Raw genomic sequence first — 20,876 nt, 5'->3', positions numbered from 1 at the left:
TTAATATTTTCTATATGCTTTTCTAAGTACTCTTAGTTATTTGTGACTGTGCCTGATGTTTATCTGTGGATTTTTGTGATGTTTATTGGTGGGTTTTCAATGTGTTTGTATTTATGTGTACAAAACTATATGTTGTTAGTTCATTTTGAAATATATATATATATTGCTTTATTATGGGTTCGAAGATTCATATTTCAGTGAACACCCGCCCGTTGGTAACAATTGGTTCTTAAAATATTAGGCTGTCATATGTATCACTTCGCATATGATATAAATAGCGAAAGTGGTTGCCTAAATTATTATTTTGGAGCTGGAATGGATATTAAGGTGGACATCTTTTTGAATTTTCATTTGTGTTTTACGCAGTTTCAATTGTATTGTCTTCTGAATTTATGTTCAGACTTCATGTTTTTTATTTCTTGTAACAAAAATTTATGGAATTCATTTGTTCTAGGAGAAAATAAAACAATCTTCAGCAACACCACAACATACTAAAAACACACAGCAATACAGAATGATCATAAGATGATTAAAAAAATTCTGACAACAAAACAGAAGAAAAAAGCAGATAATGTAAAAACAAAAACGTATGGTTTGATAGATATTCTCTCTCACGCTGTCTCCATGTTCCTTCCCTGCCCTAGTACCCGTGGCTTGCATTCCAAGAAAAGCTTATCCACCATTTTATCGTCTTGCTCCTCATCATCTCCTCCAACACCTCAACCTCTGCCTTCATCACCACATATTCCTCCTCCTTTACATTCTCTTTCAGCCACTCCTTCATCCCCATATTTTCAGGTTCGAGGCTAATCTCACCGTTCACCGTTTCAATCTTGTACATCCCAAACTGCAGATTCCTTGTTGGGTAATTGTTAACAAACCATCCTGTTCCAATACTTCCTTTTCCACTACCCACATCGATAAATACTTTCCTTTAGTAGCTCCCAATGTTCAGGAAAACCAAAAATAAAAAAAAGTAGACTGGGATTTCAAAAGTGTTACCGTTTAGGGATTATGCTCTCTCTCTCTCTCTTGAGCCCTGATTTAGTCCTCTGATAATTATACGAGTAATAAAATGGACAAATCTCCAAAATAGCAATTTTCTAAGTTTATATCACAAAAATAGCACTCAAAAACTAAAATGACCAAAATATCACCTTTCTAAGTTTATCCTTTGAAAATTTTAATTTTTTTATTTTTCAAAATTTGAAATCTTATTCCCAAAACCTCATTTCTAAACTCTAAACCCTAAACCCTAAACTCTAAACCCTAAACCATAAACCCTAAACCCTAAACCCTAAACCCTAAACTCTAAACCCTAAACCCTAAACCCTAAACCCTAAACCCTAAACCCTAAACCCTAAAATCTAAACCCTAAACCCTAAACTCTAAACCCTAAACCCTAAACCCTAAACCCTAAACCCTAAACCGTAAACCGTAAACCGTAAACCGTAAACCCTAAACCCTAAACCCTAAACCCCACCCTTTAACTCTAAACCCTAAATTTGTGACTTTTGATAAAACATTAAGTGCTATTTTTGTGACTTTTGATCTTGAGTGCTAGTTTGTGAACAAAAACTTGATTTAGTGCTATTTTTGTCTTTTTCTCTGATAAAATCGTTTTAAAGATATAAAATTTCAATCTTAAGACCTAGGAGATGCGAAGAAGGATGTACCAGCGGTGATAAAAGAATTGATCGGAGCCGCTGCCACAGTGTAAACCGAAGAAAGGTCAACTCATGCGGTATTAATATTTCTCGCGGTCACGGCGGTTGTAGTGGCGACTGAAGAGGCTGAGGCCAAGTGGTTAAGATGGTGTTGAGAGGATTCTGCGGCTATGGGCTGTAGCGGTGATCATCTGATGGACCTTGGTCGTAGAGAATGCCTTTGAACACGTAACCTCCGATGTTCACAGCCGTTTGATATGCATACTCTTCGTCTTCATCGTCGATTGAGCTGACTCTCGTACACCGGAAAACGGTGGGTAATATCTCCGGTGGTAGGTGACTACTCTCAAGCCCTAAATTCAATAAAAATGAAAATTATTATAAAGCCAGACATAACACATATTTTAATATAAAGTTCATATAATCGAATAAAACCAAATCCTTGTAAAGCTAATTACCGTAGAGATTGGTAATAGCGTTAGAGATGGCAGGACAAACTCCTTCAGCAGAACCTGACATATCTTCACCAAGCATTCGCTTCGCCATCCTCTCTTTCAGTTACTCAACTTCTGCACACAGACATATCAAAAATGTCAAAAAAAAGAAAATTTGTAACAGAGAAATTGATTTTTAACAAACCTGAAGTTTCTATTCAGATCCGTTGTTTCAATAGATTGATAGGATGGTTTAAAGAGTAGGGATGCTAACATTTTTATACTCGATGTTTCACCGCCTTCCAAGAACAAAGTTTGCATTGAAGGTAGATCGAGATCTATAACTGGACTTCTGCCACCAGAGGTTTAAGATGATTTAAATCAGGGCTCAAGAACAAAGTTTGCATTGAAGGATGATTTAAGACGGAATTTAATAGGATGAATCTATAACTGGTGGATTTCGGGATCTATAGGAAGAAGATGAGGCAACTGAATCGAAACTCTAGGAGGTGACCCAATATCGCGACGACGGAGAAAAAAAACGGGTTGACAAAACAACGCGTGTGGAGCATATTGACTGACTCTTTATCAAATGGGCTTCACCAAATATGCACAAAAAAGTCCAAACGAATTAGAATAAATGAAACGCAAAGTTTAAAGAATGAACATGTGTCGAGCTGCTAGGAGACGAATTTTCTAGCTGGAATCCTACGTGGACAGCCTAGGAGGGAGTTAAACACTCCTCTATATATATAGACTAGTGGTGTTCCGGCGGATTCGTATATTTTATTCTCTAATGAGTTCATAATTATATTTTGATCTATTTGATAGTGGTTAGTGCTGGAGTGTAAAGTGGTTTTTACTAACCGATTCAATAAAAATAGAATAAATAGCTGATAATTACATCAAAGTAAATATAGTTGAATTTAAAACATAAAGTAAAATTGATGTTCCAAAAGTAAAAAATGTAAATGCATGTGTTTGTTTTATGATTATCTTGTTCGAACGGAGATAATAAATTTGTTCATCCTATTAAAATAATAACAATCTTTGGATGCATTGTTAATGTCATAGATATAGCAACCTGTTAGAAAATTCATTGTAGACATGTGTATATTAAAAAGTAAAACATTTTAAATATTATAGTAGGCCTTAATGTAAAGCCCAAATAAAAATTTACCCGCCATTTCAGTTGGGTTTTAACATTTAGTTGGCCTTAAATGTTGAGGTGATGGAAGTTGCGGTGGAGAAGGAAGGAGACGTACGTCCGGAGAGCTGTCAGTGATCGTTGATGCTACACTCGTCAGCGTGAGGATGAGCTCTTCAAGTATGCCTCAGTGTCTTCCTCATCATTATAATTTTTCATTCTCATACTTAGATGTGTATAATCTACGGTGTATGTTTAGACATTCTAAAACTATTCATAATGTTCTAGGGTCATATAAAAATTTATGCCCTTATTTTTCATATATTTTTTTCTATAATGTTCTACATACATCTAAAATTTTCTTATAACACCGTGATATACCTTTTCTTTTGCTAAGCAACCGTGATACTTTAACCGGCATGTTCTTTTGTCTATGTTTTGAGCCGAGCATGGTCTTCTTAGCCTTCAGAGTAAATCTTCCAAAGCTTCAAGTAGTGAGATTATAATTACGGTAAAAACACACACACACACAACAGTCAAAAAGTCAAGGTCCAAAGAGATGACAATTCAGATAATGACTTAAACTCATCAAAATATAATCATGTTTTATTATGTTAATCTTTCTTTCTGTAACTTGAAAGTCGCAATAGAAACTCAAATTTTAGTAGACCGTATTTTTTTTCAATTTGGATATAGATCTTAACTGAGGAAAACCAAGTTTAGGTTGCATTTATCATTTTATTAAATATTTTATTTAGTTTCATTAAATATTTTATTTTATTTTTGTTTTAATTTCATATATATGTAAATCATTATTTTCATGATTGATTTCTTTATTTCGTTTCTATCTTGTTGTTGTTAAATAAATTTTGTTAAAATTGTTTTGATGAAGCTATGTTCTATTTTTAGTTTAGGTTATTTAGTTTCTTTTATGTTTTAATGTGTTCCTTCCATGTTATTCTATATTTTATCTTCTAATAATCATGTTTAATTGATGAGGTCTACTTAATTAGAAGTTTGAGGGACGTAAAAAAAAATTAGAAGTTTGAGGTAATTTAAATTAAAATGATTAATCATTTCTTATTTAAACATGAATTTTAAAATTTTATTTTATAAACTATTGAACTGTTTTGAAATATTTTGAAGTTTTCATTGTAAAGTCTTTTTAATTAAGATTTTAGTTTAAACTAAAAAATAAATCTTATAACAAATGAGATTTTAGAGTAGTTTAACTTAAATCAGAGTATTTCTTAAATCTTCCAAAATCATTTTAAAACTTACTAAAATGACATCGCTTCAGGTTCTAAATTTAATAGATTCCCCATGTATTTCTGTTGATTAAAAATGTTATTCGTTTCAAAAAAAAATCACGGAAATAATTAAAATGAAATATGTTTTAAAATATTTTAGCTGTATTTATTAAACAATGTCCAATAAAACAACATAAATCAAACAAAATTAACTACTTGCAAAGTTCAACCCGTAATGAAAAGAAAATTGATTAATGATATCTTACAAAAAAAAAAAACAAATCATGGTTAGTTTAAGGGTCTATTTAATTGGAAGTTTGAGGTAATTTAAATTAAAGTGACAAATCATTTGTTATTTAAACATAAATTTTTAAATTGTTATTGAACTTGATTATTCATAAACTATTTGAAAATAATTGTTTAAAATATTATGAAGTTGTAATTTTTAAAATTTTCAGTTATTGTATAGTGTTTTTAGTGGAATTTTTAGTTTTAAAAAAATCTTTTAGTTTGTTGAAATTCTAGAATAATTTAATTTAATCAGAGTAATTCTTAAATTTTCCAAGACCATTTACAACTGCCTAAAATTAAATCCCTTTAGCTTCCAAATTTAATCATTACCCCATGTATTTCTTCAGATTTCTTTTCTTTTATTTTCAAAAACGAAATATATTTAATTAAGATATTTAAAAACTATATTAAATATGTACTTAATCAAACCATAACAATATCCAAAAACAATATAAATCACACAAAATTAATAACTTGCAAAGTTCAAAAAAAAAAACTTTCAAAGTTCAATATCCAAGAAAACAATATAAATCAAAAAAAATTAACCACTTGCAAAGTTCAACAATTCAGACCGTAATAAAGGGAAATTGATTAATTATAACTTACAAAGAAAAAAAATAATCTGTGAAACTAAAGGAAAACATTTGTTTATACGGTATGAACCAGAATTATTTGTTTATATGGTATGAACCAGAATTACACAGAGTACGGGATACTTGGATCAATAACGTTACACTCAAGTCTTTGAAACAAAAATATATACAACAAAGCTCGCTTAGCTTCACAAATTTTTTTTTTGGGTTTGGACATGTATATAGGATCTATGTATATGGTTAAACCGGTACCGAACTGGAAAGAGTCAATCTTTGTTGATCAAAGCCTCTTTCCCTGAAGATGTTTTGTCATGACACTCAGAAACACTATAAAAATGAAATGGATTCTTTGATACTCAAATTGCAGCAGCTTCTGTTGTGTTGATTCAACATGCTGATTCAGATTCTCTCATCAGATACCTTCGTTTTGAAGATTCTGATTCTGATTCCTCTTTATCTCCTACTTCATCTTTCGCTTATAATCTATGGCTCTATGACATTTATAGTCTGCTCGTAACAAAACCTCCAATTTATAATATATAATATGCTGAATTCAAACACTATAAAGATACTTACTCTTCTAAACAGAAAAACCACTATTGTTCGTCAGTATTCCAGTAACAATGTTTGCAGTGGCTGCACATTCTTATGATTGAATAGATATCAGTAGAAAGAGTACTACAGTCTCAATATATAGAGAAGAATGTATAGGAGAGAGAGATTAAGAACATGCATACCCATCCCAAGGGTAGACAGTCCAACATCATTGTACTGCTGCATATACTTATGAAACAAAACCAAGTTACATCAATCTCTGTCAATACTAAATTACAGAGGCTAGAACATAAGTAATAACTACACCAACAAAATCTAAAACATTTTGCCTGAGAGAACTAAAGCACATAAAAGTTTTACAACGGTGGTTTTGTAGAAAATTACATCCTAGATAGAGTAAAAATTGAGCTTTTTGAGTGGATACACAGAACATTACATCCTAGATAGAAACATATCATGGAGTTCAAGTTAATAGGCAGAACAAATCCCTGAAGTTAACCCAAAAATCTCTGCTTTTTCTGAATAAAAATGACCTCGAGAGCATTCAGAAGGACTCCTCTCGTAAAGAGCTACGAAGCTAACCACAAAAAGATTAGCATTTTTCAATAAATCTATAAGATAACAAAGGAATCAGGAGTTGTAGAGATACGATCGATTGAACAATAGAAACAAACAAATAGCACTCCTTTAATCCAAAAACATACCAGGTAGTTGTCTGTTCGTGTTCGACAGTGTAAGTAACTGGTCGTACATATGGAATCAGAAAAATTCATTTGGTAGGCTTCACTGACTCTGGCAACTTTCAAAAAAAGTGCCATTAGTGAAACGTATGGCGAGGGAGCATCAGACAATCGAAAATTCTGGGTTTCGTCGAACCCACTCATCATGTACACAGAGCCTTTAGTGAAACGCTCCCTGCAGATGCTGAGACGGTTCGCATTCACGGATCTTTGCATAAGCGTTGACTGTTGCAGACAAACAAATGAAAAAAATTACAGTCTCTGTAAAACTGGTATCGTCAAAAGGGTTTACAAAATTCGGGACAGATTACCTTGGCTGTGGTTGAACATCGACCGGCTTTCAGATCACCAAGCAGGGTGAATGAATTCGCCATTGTTGGAGGTGATAATGAGCAGAGATGATACTTGTAGTTTTCGTACACACGGCGGTTTTCATCGCTGCAACGATGTCAATTAATAGGAGAGCTTTGGTTGGTTACATACGAAGAGTCTGAGCTCAATTTAATGTTTCGTAGTTGGGTAAGTGGGACAAAGCTTGTTAATGCTCGGATTAAAGGACCACATTAATGGAAACGCAAGCGTTTCAGGTTGTATATTGGAGGCGGCTCTGTCGGGACAACGACGACGATTGACCTAAATGGAGTTTTTTCTGTAGAACACAAAATATGGGCTTTGAGACAAAGACAAATAAAAGAACGCAGAGAAAGGAAAAATCGGTTTCGTTGATTTTTTTTAGGTGACATGTGTCCAAATTTGCCCTATGCTACTTGCTGAGGTGGCACAAAGAGAAGAGAGAGAAGTCTATTTTATTGTTATAGATAGATAGATATGGTGCTAGTTGTAGATGAAACTGAAAGTTGGTATCTTATCATAGTCGATTAAAGTGAAAAAAAAAACAAAAAATCTCGTAATTATAGAAATAAATAACAATTCCTTCATTCGAGTGGCACCATACAAATCGTGTGATTGTAAGAGGTAGAACTCAGTCACACCTTTTTCGCCGCAAATACTAAGTCTTAGTTAGCTCCCCACTCCTCTCTTTTATTAATCAGCTAACCAAAAACATTTTATATATATATATATAAGAAGTCACCTTTCATTCAGATCCATATCCCTCCCTTCTACACAAACATCACAGTCTTAACGCTTATTTTACAGAGAAACAAGTATCAAAGAAGAGCAAAAAAGTATCCACAACAATGTATATTTCACCGTCTGTATTAATACGCCTCCTTTTGGTCCCTATCTTGGCCGTGGTGGCCATACAACTTCTATTTGTACGCGCTGTTTCGTCAGTGAACATGACAAATCCGTATCTACACCATAAATGCTTTGTCACTCTAGGGAAATACAAACCGGGAAGTCAGTATGAGAAAAACCTTAAACGTATAATCAATGAATTCCCTAAAGGAAGTTTTAAGAGAGGTTTCATCTCTATGACCCTTGGTGAAAGTCCTGATTTCATAGTCATGCTCTTTCAATGCCGCGGAGACACCCACGGGCCCAAATGCCGTTCTTGCTATGCTACCGCCAAACCCGAGGTAAACTCACTTTACAAATTTTGAGATGTATCAGTTTTGGTTACATCCCGTGCATGCAATTTTTTTTTTTTTTTGATTATGGCATCACATATTTTAATATGCATATGACAGTTTTTTAAGAGATGTCCAAGGCACAAAGGTGGAATAATATGGTACGACCAATGTTCTTTATATTTTTCTACGATCGATTCTTTAGGCATGATCGACTACGACAACAATTTCTGTATGTCCAATGCAACGAAAATAAGCGACGATCTATATAACCAAGTCAAACCGCGGCATTTCATCGACGATATGATACAAAATGCCACTCGTGAAGCTAAACGAGAAGCGCCGTACTACATGGCGGAGGAGAAGAGGGTGGGGAAGGAAACGATATATGGAATGGCTGAGTGCTCCTTTGACATGTCGCAAAAAAACTGTAGGAAGTGTTTAGAACGAAATAATTTCTATTTTGCGAGATGTTTTTGGGATAAACTAGGAGCCAGAGTTTTGGGTAAAAGCTGTAGTTTTAGGTATGAGTTTTATCCTTTCATTTTACCTAAGGCCGGTCCTAAATATTTGAAGCCTTAATAAGCAATTTATAGAAAAAGTATTCGGATCTTTTCTCTATGCAAATTTTAAATTTTATTATATTGAAATCTTTTTATTTAGACAAAAATGTATGATGGAGTTTGAATTAATATATACTCCTCGTTATAGACTACAAAGGATGAATTTTTGGAGATTGATAACAGTTAAAATCATGGCAAATTCATCAATAGTTGTTGGGGGAATGATACAGATGACGAAAGGATGATCCGTGATCTTGTACATATTAGTGCATCATCCGATTTAAAAGAGATCAACTTTCACGATCGACCCCTCTCGTAGCGATGGATGGACGGTAGTGATTCACACCACCAGCTGGGATGAAAACCGTGGATCACAGAGTAGCTTGAATATTGATTAAACAAATATAGTATATAGTAGTCCAGAGAAAGTAAAGATGTTGATACATTTTCATCAAGGAAGAGGAGATGTTGATAATCAAGGAAGAGGAGGGTGATTCCCATACATTCACCGCTTTTATTGATGTTCCACGAATCCAGAAAAGGAGGAGGCGGTTGTACGACCTAGCTCTCGTCAAAGGTGGAGGGGAGGGCGGCTCATCGACAGCAGCAGCACCAGAGTAAGACATTTGGAATGAGGGTTCTAGGTTTTCGGGGGAGGATAAACTTAGAGAGCTTGTGTGTGACGCTTGATTCCAGTCTCAAGCCTCTCGTATTTCTACGGTTTGATGTCTTCTTTGGTTTTGATACGCATCAAGCGTTGATAGTAAAGTAAGGGAAACAGAGAGTTCGTAGGAGTTACGGATTTTAATGTGAACTGAAAATTCATTACATATGGTAAGAGAGTAAAGTTCAAGGGAGTGGCCAAAAGAGAAGGAAATGAAGAGAAACGGGAGGTAGAAAGGTGAGAGGAAAATTGACTTTCCAAACAACGGCGGAGACAGTGTTGGTCAACCGTCGAAGATGAATACTACTTCAAACCACAATCGACCTAATCCTAAACGCAGAGTTTGGTTTACTTACCAGAAAACTTAAGGTGATGAAGGGCTTCACTATGGATTTTGGGCTGAATTGAATTTCTTAACAGGAACAGTAGTAAAATATATATTACGGGCCACAACAAAATTAATTTAGTCTAAACCAATGTACGAAGACTGAATATTTCTGGTCTAAGTGGAAACCACCAAAACCATTAGATTTTAGGTTGGGCTGCCAAAAGTTTTTAATGGGCTGCGAAGACTAACTTAATTTTTGGAATAATTTTTGTATTCCAAACCCAGTCTGCGATGACCTGTCATTTTAATTGGCCAGGAATATTTCATCTGACATGGCACCATTTAGAAGCTCCAAAAATAGCTCCTTTTATATAGTAGGATATTCTATGAAGTTATTTTAACTTTTCTTGCAAATTTTTTTTCCTGTTCTAAAATTATTTTAAGATTTTATTTATATTAATAATTTTTTTTTCTTTTAATAAATTCTATCAACTGTCCATCCGACTTTGGTAAAAACGCATTTATTAATACATAGTAGACTAGCCTAAAAACGTCCACACATTCTGACTTAAATTTAAACAGTTTTCAATTAGTATCAGGAAGTACACCAATCGTCTGTTGCATCTCATCTTGTTAACCACTTGGTCGGAAGTCCAAATTCATACTAGCCAAAAATCAATAATTTAGTTCCAAAAAAAAAGGAACTTGTGGCTAACGTGAATACATGTTGAGCTTTAAGTGATTACCATAAGACTATTACTACTTGGTTATTTTAAAATTGTTAGACTATGTACAATGGTTTCAACACTCTTCTCATATTCAACACCCTCTTTTTCTCTTTTTAATATTTCACATCATCTTCTCTCTCTTTCACCTCATTTATTCAACACCCACTTCAATCTACACCTCTACAATGGTTTGTTTTAAAAATTTAACACCCTACCCCCACAACTCTTAATTCATATTTTTGTTTTTACAATTAACTTAAAAACTAAAAATAACATAACTTTTAATAATATTTATTTTGAATTATTATACTTAGCTTAATTTTTAAATAATATCAAAATATGTATTAATAAAACAATCAAAATTAAGAACATATTTATTTTTTAAGTAAGATATTTACCAAATTTTATTTTCAAAAATACGAAACTTATTATTATTAAAACAACTAAATTTAGGAAACTTTAAATACACACGATACAAACACATATTATTAAGAAATTTTAAACACACACAATAAAAAGCACACAAACTAAAAATACATTAAAACTCTTAAAGAACATACATATTTTTTAAAGAAAATTAACCATGAAACATTCCAAATTTTGTCCATATGTGTTTAACTAGATCTGATTGCAATCATGATGTATATTTGAATCACGTAATTCAGATCTAGTACGCACATGATTTGCAAATGCGGGTAGCACCTCAGTAGAAAATGGTTGTGGTGTACTCGAACCACTTGCCCCAGATTGATCATAATCGGTCCAATTCTAAGCATATGTATCTCGATCATCCTTAACAATCATTTATGCAATATGATACATGACTGCATGATGATAGCAAGATCTGATATCTCCCACATGCGAGCTGGTTCACGAATGATTTTAAACCGAGCATGTAAGACCATGTACAATGGTTTCAATACCCTCCCCATATTCAACACCCTCTTTTCTCTTTTTAACCTTCCACATCATCTTCTCCAACATCCGATGTGTGACACTTTGTGTCTAATACCCCTCGAGATGATGGCTCTTTGAGCGTCAATCTCGGAATGCTCGGACAAGGATCGATTGGCCAACTTTGGGCCATATCGATGTGGATCGGGTTGGACTGGGTGAATCGGGCTCTGATACCATGTTAAGCTAGATGAGCTTCCAACCTAAAACCAATTGGTGATAAGTGGAGTGGCTCATCTATCTTATATATAACTAAAGATCTCTTTCAACTACCGATGTGGGACACTTTGTGTCTAATAGCAGTGTCATTGTCCATCGCGAAAAAAAAAATCCAAGGAAGAAGTTCATATACCAGCAGCGATCGACGATAATAGGCCATTGTCGTACGACAGAGTATCACGAGTATCGGTCGAACGCCACTTAAATGTGTCGATCGACGCTCACCATCAGCGCTCAGGTATAACGTTTCTCCTTATTAAATTTAGTACTTATGAATTATTTTTCCCCACCAATCTTAGACTGTATAACACTAGGGACAATGTTGTTAAAGTCTGGGGGAGGTTCTACTAATATTATGTTTTACTTTGAGTATATAAAAGTAAGATCCAAGGAGACGATTGCTCTAAAAATCGACCGATGAGACTTGGTCGATATCGATCGATAGTACGACACCAAAAAATATAAATTGTCATTTTATTGTGTTGGTCAATATTGACATCAACGAGCATGTATATCGTTTTCTTTGTTACATTATGTAATTATGATTTATGTTCTCACCAAACTTCGACTAGATATACACTGGAGACAGTGTAATTTAAGTCTGGGGGGAGGTTTACTGATATTTAGTTTATCTATGAGTTTTATAAAATATTTTCAAAAAGTTTTTATTGAGTCAAAAACGGGATAATGAACTTTACAATTTCACTTATTATCTAACCACTCTCTAACACCACTCTTAGATTTATTGACTGCAAAGTGTATTAGAGATACCAAAGTGGATCACCTGCCTATTATCCACACTTGCCGAGAATGTTTAAAGGAACCAAAGCTAATCTCCAACCTAATTGAGCTTATCTTGTTGTCTTGGGGCTTGGTATACATTAGATCGGATTCCTCCTGCAAGTCTGGAAAGTAAAAGTCTATGTGTTTCTGATTCCTTCTCTCTCTCTCTTCTGAATCTATATAAATAAAAGATTGAAATGATTACCTGCGGTTTAGAGGGGTATGAGTGTTTCCTGCGAACCCATTATTCTACTCTAATGGAATGATCACACATCGTTGGAAGCGAGGGGCAGGAGTGTCTCCTATGACCCCATTATTCGCCTACACTTTGTCAAGAAAAAAGAAAGAGTGAAAAATAAAATAGAAAATCAAAATGAAGATGAATAAAGATGGACTGTATCATCATCATTGTTCATTGGAATTGAGATTCAGAGAATAGAGAAAGAGGAAAGAAAGGGATCAGATAAGACTACATGTATGTTCAGAAACTTGCTTGAGTAAGAGTTCATGTGTCTTTTGATCGATACTTCCAAGGTAAAGCTTACACCTTTTATATATGTATTAAATGAGATCAGTAGAGGGGCGAGTCAGACACTATTAGCTAAGTTGCTGGTTAGATAGATTTGGTTGCTAAGCTAGGATATGGTATATAGAATACCTCTGAAGTTAGAATTGATTTGATGTGGCTTGCAACATTGTAGAGGTGATGATAGTGAGTTCTTAAATTGTGTGAGTCACTGCTGTTTTCAAACCTCTTTCAGAGAGACAGCTCGTTGTTTTGCTTGAGGACATGCAAAATAGTAAGTCTGGAGGAGTTGATATACATGGACTTTACCAACTTTTAGCCATTATAGGTGTTTTTAGATACATTATAGTTGTTTTGTAGTTTTTTTAGTACGTTTTCAAGTTCAGGTACGTTTTGGAGAAATATGGTTATTTTAGGGTTTTTGGAGCCTTTTGAGGTGCAGAGCTGCACAGACGCGTCAGATGTTTAGATACGGATGGAGACCTTTCCACAGTGCGATTGAGCTGATCTTTTGACACGCGATAGTGATTTTAGTTAGATTTCTAACGCCACCGGTCTGAGGTCAATCCAACGGTTAGATCAGAAGTTATTCCCGGTTTACTAAAGAGTGGTCATTATCTAATCTAATTCATATTGTGCTAGGATTGCTAGAAACAAGCAGAAGCTGATTTAGTTTAACCTAGTGAGCAAGTCAAACCCGGGTAGTAAAGCTTGCTAGAAGGAACGTCGATCGACAACTCCTTAGTTGTATCGATCGACGATCTGAAAGGTGTATCGATCAATAATCCTTAATCGGGAACGATTGACACTTTTTCAAGACCAACAAGCAACAGGTGAGGTTTTAGATCTAGACAATAGATAATCTAAACAAACGGAAGTTGATATATTATTACTTAGTTTGAGTTTTAGAATATCCAACCTTAGCATATATATCTCTATAATCCCGATTGCCTGAATAGGAATCCTAAGTCTAGCAAACCATGCTTCCATCAAATAACTCATCAATTTAGTGAACAACTACTTTGTTCACTCTTTCTGCTATTTATTTTTTTATAATCTATTAGCCTAACTTAATCAATAACTATTTAGATCTAATGTGTGCTCTAGCTCCCTGTGAATTCGATCCCAAAGTGCTACAACTCGGCCTCTTATTTGAGAGAGTACAAATAACTTTTTAGAGTAATTTGAGTGATATCACCCTTTGAAAAATTCCTTCGTCACTGTTATGTTGAAATCTTTATGTGTATACATCCAATTCCGTAACTGGTATATATTGCCATCACTTTATTTTTTTTGTGCTTCACGTTTTTATGTTATTTTTTGGTGTGTCTTTCAATCTCGAGAATTTTATATTTATAGAAAATATTCGTCATTGGTAGGTAAGAATTTAACAACTAATTTGCAACAAAAATTGTTTACAAGTCTTTTACTTTGAAATAACAACGACTTTATGAGGAGATAATTTAGGTGTAGCTCACTAAAAACACATTTTCACCAACCACTTCACTTTTATTTGAATCTTCGTCGTTAACAAAAATGTAAAATCTATCGTCATAAAATACTCCTTTTTTACAATGGCTTTACAAAGAATATTTTCATTCATCGTAAAATTATATGTGTTTTAAGAAGAATATTTCTTCTTGTAAATTTAAGACGAATATTTCTTCTAGTAAATTTACTTTGACTTTACGACGAATCTGTTTTTCCACGTAAACGGCTCGCTAAATTGTTGTTAGTTTACGACGAACGTAAACTTTCGTAGTAAATTGTATATTTTCTTGTAGTGGTTGTTCGATATATTGGATATCATATATAGATATTTGTATAAAATATTTCACCTTCTCTAAGTTAACTTATAAAAATACATAGTATAAATAATTTATGGTTTATTTGACTTATTATAATTTTTGTTAGCGATTTATTATAATTACATTCATAATAGTATGTGTTTGAAATAATATAATTTATCTTTATATGTTAATATTTAAAATTTTAATATATTTTAAAATTTTAAAATATAAAATTTTGTATAAATAGTAAACTTTTATATATCCTAAAATTACATACAGTTTTATATCTATGTTTATAGATTATTGGTTATTCTATTAAATTTGTGTAAAGTTTGAACTTTAACATTTTAAATTCACTTAATTTTATATATTTAATGTTTGTGTTTTCAAACTTTTATATCGATAAATTGTTTTATAAATTTTTTAAATAAAAATAAAAATGAACATTATGGAAAGAGTTATTTTCACTCTAGGACACTTCTCATCTTTTTATTACATTCTAAGTCATTTCTTGCTACTCGGACAGTTTATGTGACTAAAACCCAAAACTTAGTTGGTCCTACAAACTTTAATATGTTGTCACTTTCTTTATCAGATAACTTTTTAGTTACCGACATAATTGAAATGATGGGAGACGCGACAGTAAGGATGAAACCGATGCAAAAGACACAACCGTTCTCGACGCAAGAGGAGCTTTGGTCTCGACACAAGGGGAACCGCTACAGTGGGGTCGAAGCTGATAATGCGACGGTGGAAGATGTAGCAGTGAGCCGCCGTGGTGATTTTGGCAAATTTGGAAAAAAATGGATTCAACAAAATATCGCTTTTTAGTTTGAAATCGATTATTTGCAAATGTATTTTTTTGCAGTCAAAACAACATGTAAACACACAAAATTAGGTTTAGGAAGAAACCATGGTTGACGGCCGTCCAAACTTTACAGAAACCATGGTTGACAGCCGTCCAAACTTTACAGAAACCCTAAACGTTCGTAGGTAGAAGATGAGTTAATTACGATTTTGCCATTAATGAAAAAAGAACACACAAAAATTTGACAAAAAAGGGAGTTTGGCGATTCAAACTTGGGATGCTATAGATAATCTGCTATTACCGCTGGGCCACATTTAATTTCTTAGTCTATTTTACGTGAACCAGCTAATATACAAACAACTTCATACAACTATCAAAAAAAACAAAAAATCAAAACTAAACAGTATGCAAGATATCACATTTTGTAACTAGTACGAGATAGTTTAAGAATTTGAGATATTTTTCAGAAATTTGAATTTTTTTTTTTTTAATTTGAGATTTTGTGGCAACTACCGGTTCTAATAAAGATCACAAATGTAACTACTTAAAAATTGTAATATATTATTTCACTCTAAGAAAATAACTCGAGAGTCATGATAATCAAAATACAAATTTGTACAGATTTACAAGTGTACAAATATTATATGTGTACATATGTACATCTTCACATGTGTACACTATCTATATATATATAAAAATGTTTAATTCTCTCATGTTGTACCATGTCAGAAAGTCGCTCTCTACGACACTGACACGTGTCCTCGTTCGTCCAAAACGCGGCGTATCATTGAAAATGTTTGATGTTGAGCTTTATCCTCCGTATTTATTTATGGGCTACGTCTGTGGCCTTTGTTCATTTATGGCTTCGTCCTGTATGTTATTTCATGGGCTTTCTGTAAAAAAAGATATATAGAAAGATACATGCGTCATACCCAAATATATGGTCCATTACGAATGGTGAGTCGTCTAGCATTTATTCATTTATTGAATGTTAATTAGTATGTTTTTTTAATACACAGAATCGAAACACAACGGACTGCTTATATCTTCATGAACGATGATTAATTTTAAAAATACTCATTAGAACAGACTATGCATATCACGTTACTCAATATTGAAACAAAAACAATTACCAAATTTACAGAGCGCTGCGTATAAAAATTACTCTACAAGATAACAATGATTCCTTTTACGTTAAATGAGAGTTATGTTGATTTTCCCACTAACGCTACGTTATCAAGAAAGAACTCTACCCTTTACGTTACATATTTCTCACAACATAAATCAAACAAGTAATAAAAGAGAAATAAGAGCATCAGGGAGGACCATGGCCGGCTCACGAGGGGGGACAAGCGGTGCGACCGCCCCGGGCCCAAGCCCGTGTCCCCCCGTATAATAATAATTAAGGGATCCAATTTTTTTATAAATCTATATATTTATATATATAAAAATATAATAAATAAAATTAAAAAGGGCCCAAAATTATTTGATATGTATATAGTTTTATTTTCATTACAAATATGTAAAATATTACTGATTAAATTTTAAAAATATTTTAAACATTATCTACATATAAATTTAAAAGGGTAAAAAAAACAATTTTTTTCCCTAGGGCCCCTAACAATATTTCAAGTAGTGTTTTCTCTCATTTCAGCTCGCCATGTCATCAAATAGGGTGAGGAGAGAGTAATCACAATATTTACACACAAATAAAGTGGCAGACCGACCCTAGTCTTATTATATAAAAAAGAGTTTGCTCTCTCCTTAGAGAGACACATCAGCATCCATGTCACAAATTTAGTTCACCACGTCGTGACATGTCTCCCTATATACTAAACACACCGTTTTATTAAGTCTGATGGCATAATGGGCTTTGTTCTATTGGCGTTGTATATTAAGTAGAAGAAGTTGAAATCTTTGAAACAAAATTGAAAACGTAATATTGCTATTATAGACTTCTTCTCTACTTCCTCAAATTTGATAAATCGATACAAAGAACCAAAGAATATGAACAGCTCTTCTTATGCGTTTTTTTTTCATTATCCTGAAACAATCTTCGATCTACACGAACCTAAAAGTCTCTTTCTTTTTTCCCAGGGGCATCCATGATGAAGCTACAGGCGGTCCTCAGCGGTTTCATCCTTACCTTTTGCCTCCGTTACTCCGTCTACGTCTCCTTCATCATCACTGGAGCTTTCTTCGGCGAACTGGTAAGAGATCTAAACCTATGGTTTTACATATTCTTAAAGTTCATATATTTCCAGATTTGTTTTTTTTTATTCAAACAGCGACTATTCTCTATTTACAAGAGAGGGCTAGAGACACGAATTGATTGTTTTAGGGTTTGTGAAGTCTCCACTTCCATGAATCAGATTCAGATAGATAAAGTAATTAGAGGATTCGGCTTTTATTATATTTCAGAGCAATTCTCAGAATTCCATTAGTCAAATTCATAGTGTGGAAATCCTACCAGCCAAATAGACCATCGAGTTATATGAACTATATGTATTTCATTTCTTAATTTCAGGTAATTTCAAGTTTGTTTTCAAAATTATACAATCAGTCATCCTCGACTTAGCTATTCTGTTCTCATCATCTTTGTATTTTTCATAACTCAAGACTCATATACGTTTTTAAATCTGTTAAAATTCTCATTGATTCAGGCAGTCGCAACGCATAGTCAATAACAGAGAGTTGAAAAAAAGTGTACTTGCAAATGCAATATAGGAAGACGGACATAGGAAGTTGTTGAGCTTGGACATGAGGCAAAATGACCAAGAGAGAGGTGCAGCGGTGGGTCACACATAAGTAGAAGCAGAAGGATGAGAAAATAAAGGCAGTAAGGATGGGAGGGATCACAATCCAAGAACAACGAAGCAATAGTTTACTGCAATCTACAAGAATGCCAGTAAGTATGAGAAAATAAAGGCAGTAAGTATGTGAGCAAGTTTAGGAAGTCAACGAAGCAGCACAAATTTTGTGAGAAGGATGAGATGAAGCGGAAATTTTTTCAGAGGATCAACGTAAACAACATCATGTAGTTTATCCTTAAAAAAATCACGAAAAGGTACTGACCTATGCCATGGACTTTATAATTCAGACATACATTTACATTTTTCTCTTTTCATTCTAAGTAGAAGACCAAGAGCAAAACAAAACATAGCTTTGTGCTCAGTTAGCTGACACTATATGAATGTTAAACATCTGAAAGTTATTGCATTGTTTTTACTGGTTCTGAGGAGCGGCTTATATAACAATGCTGGAACAAATAAAAAAAACAAACTATCAACCAGACCAAAGTCGCTGTCACACTATCCTCCAGAAATCTCAAGTTATTAAAGCAATAAGAGTTGCTCTCAGAGTTCAACGATACCATTAAGTTGTCTCGAACGTGTTTACAGACCTAGAGACGTCGTGAGGTGGACGTCGATTAGGAAGAAGAAGAAGATTATGCTGCACTTTGTATATCCATGGAGATCTCAGTGTTGAGTTGGTGAGTTCACTAATATGTGCTTAGTTGTTACTGTGACATATGTTTATTGTGAGTGAATTTTAATGATCTTCGGCATGGTTGGAATGAGATAAAAGAGTGATCAAAAACTGAAATTCCCCTTTATATTTTTTGGCATCTCCTTTGTCATCCATCTTCATTTTTTCTCATGATTTTCTCTCAGGTCCTTTGCTTGCTATTGACTTTTTGCTAATTAATACTACATTCTCTAATTATTCATACAAATAAATATTTGTAATTCTTTTTTTGGCAGTGAAGGATTGATGGTACCCCCATCAAACGAAATTCTAAATCTATTATCTGTAAAGACTAGGCGCCATCGGTCAACATTTTAGCAAACATATTCATACATTTTCTTAAAATTGAATTATAGCCTTTTACAAAACTATGTAATTACCAAAAATATAATGATCTTTGACACTCAAAGCCGTTAGTTGTTATAGTTGAAGAAAAGGAGGGATATTGTAACCAACATAGATAATTAAGTCTGCAAATGTTAGCGGCTCTCTATCAACATTATATAATAAGATATATATGGTTAAAAAATAATATATATATATATATATATATATATATATATTCTTTAACTCTAAATAATTAAGTTTACATAAAATTAATTTAAAGAAATATAAAATATTATTTGCCATTTTATGTTATAAACAAATTGGTTGTAAGAATATATTTAGCTTTCATATTTTCAAGGTTAGTTTTTTTGCATGATAACTAATTTTGTTGAATAAATATTGTTAATCTAAAGTTATAGTAAAAAAATAGTTTAACATGTTATATATATAAAGAAATTTATCTAAAATAAATAATAAAATCTAATAAATAAAACAAAAAGGTTTTCAATGAAAATATACAATAAACTTCATTAATATACAATATCTTTATTATATATAACAACTTAATGTTAAATTTAAAAAGTAATATTTATTTTGTGATTCTTATCTGTTATATGAAGAATATGTGTTATTTAATCTTTATATATAACTATATCACAACTAAATTATATACCGCCGCCTGTCCTCCGACCCTATCCACGGTTCTTTGTGATCTATGTACTAACCTAATATTTAAAATGAGACAAAGCAACTGGTATATTACATACACGGATAAATATAATAGCAATTTTCCTGAACAGAACACTAAACAGTACACACATAATATTGATAGATACATAGATCATTAAACAATTCATTCCAACGAAACAATTAAAATTAGATTATTTCATCCGGAGGAGAAAAAAAAAAACATAGTATCTGTTCCTTAGTTATTACCATTGAAACACTATTTAATTTGTACAACTGAAGCAATAGTTGCTATTATTGTCCAGGCATCCATAATCCTAAATTTAATATATCTACCAATTACTTAACAACGTATAACAAAAATCAGACAAACCATCAAACTATCATGCATTCCTCCCTCCAACCACAAAAAACCATGAGACATATGAACAACCAAGGTTAAATACATTAATACTTTAGCTTCAAGATCATTTTATAATTCACACCCCCGCCTGCCCATATTATAAAACAATGTATCATATAATCGCTTTGTCTGTTCACCTAACGAACTTCTAATTAAATAGACTATATACTTTGATGTACATGTAGACATTTTAACTGTGTATATCATATGCACTTAATGTACATGTGTATAACCCGAGTTTTTGGACATCGAAACAAGATGATTATACAATTTCTGTCTTTTTTTACAAAATATAAATGTACAAGCGCATAAGTATATATATGTATGTTTGTAAAAGTTGAGGTTATATAAAAGTTGAG

The 20,876-nt window shown here is 33.1% G+C and overlaps 2 protein-coding genes and 2 long non-coding RNA genes across 7 annotated transcripts; 2 read left to right on the top strand and 2 right to left on the bottom strand.

The window, feature by feature from the left end:
• Positions 1 to 389: 389 nt before the first annotated feature.
• On the bottom strand, positions 390 to 7,574 carry LOC125580216 (protein SHI RELATED SEQUENCE 7-like). Of its 2 annotated transcripts, XR_007317969.1 has the most exons (5): positions 6,989 to 7,574; positions 2,376 to 6,902; positions 2,126 to 2,236; positions 1,677 to 2,020; positions 390 to 1,052 (listed from the first exon to the last, which is right to left on the bottom strand). XR_007317969.1 is itself a non-coding variant. In XM_048744423.1 (3 exons), exons 2-3 carry the CDS (start codon positions 2,211 to 2,213, stop codon positions 1,836 to 1,838), a joined length of 273 nt encoding a protein of 90 aa, XP_048600380.1. In that variant the 5' UTR covers positions 2,214 to 2,236; positions 2,376 to 2,675; the 3' UTR covers positions 472 to 1,835. The 2 variants fall into 2 exon arrangements, 1 of the variants encoding a protein (XP_048600380.1); XM_048744423.1 differs by lacking the exon at positions 6,989 to 7,574 and having other exon boundaries at positions 472 to 2,020; positions 2,376 to 2,675.
• Positions 7,575 to 7,765: 191 nt separating this feature from the next.
• Positions 7,766 to 8,821, top strand: LOC106395710 (putative cysteine-rich repeat secretory protein 17). Its single transcript, XM_013836091.3, has 2 exons — positions 7,766 to 8,218; positions 8,330 to 8,821. The coding sequence occupies exons 1-2, from the start codon at positions 7,877 to 7,879 to the stop codon at positions 8,789 to 8,791; spliced, it is 804 nt and encodes a 267-aa protein (XP_013691545.1). The 5' UTR covers positions 7,766 to 7,876; the 3' UTR covers positions 8,792 to 8,821.
• A 60-nt stretch (positions 8,822 to 8,881) lies between these two features.
• LOC125580217 lies at positions 8,882 to 9,831 on the bottom strand. Its single transcript, XR_007317970.1, has 2 exons — positions 9,217 to 9,831; positions 8,882 to 9,124 (listed from the first exon to the last, which is right to left on the bottom strand). It is a non-coding gene; the product is annotated as an uncharacterized LOC125580217 (long non-coding RNA).
• Positions 9,832 to 17,487: 7,656 nt separating this feature from the next.
• LOC125575328 lies at positions 17,488 to 19,593 on the top strand. Of its 3 annotated transcripts, none has more exons than XR_007317968.1 (3): positions 17,488 to 17,782; positions 18,236 to 19,065; positions 19,337 to 19,593. It is a non-coding gene; the product is annotated as an uncharacterized LOC125575328 (long non-coding RNA). The 3 variants fall into 3 exon arrangements; XR_007317966.1 differs by lacking the exon at positions 19,337 to 19,593 and having other exon boundaries at positions 17,491 to 17,782; positions 18,236 to 18,639; positions 18,974 to 19,214; XR_007317967.1 differs by lacking the exon at positions 19,337 to 19,593 and having other exon boundaries at positions 17,491 to 17,782; positions 18,236 to 18,639; positions 18,812 to 19,214.
• Positions 19,594 to 20,876: the final 1,283 nt, after the last annotated feature.

The sequence above is a fragment of the Brassica napus genome, chromosome C1 (assembly GCF_020379485.1).
Source record: "Brassica napus cultivar Da-Ae chromosome C1, Da-Ae, whole genome shotgun sequence".
Taxonomy (NCBI): domain Eukaryota; kingdom Viridiplantae; phylum Streptophyta; class Magnoliopsida; order Brassicales; family Brassicaceae; genus Brassica; species Brassica napus.
The sequence above is the reverse complement of the archived record's forward strand: the minus strand, read 5'-3'. Positions and strand labels throughout refer to the sequence as shown.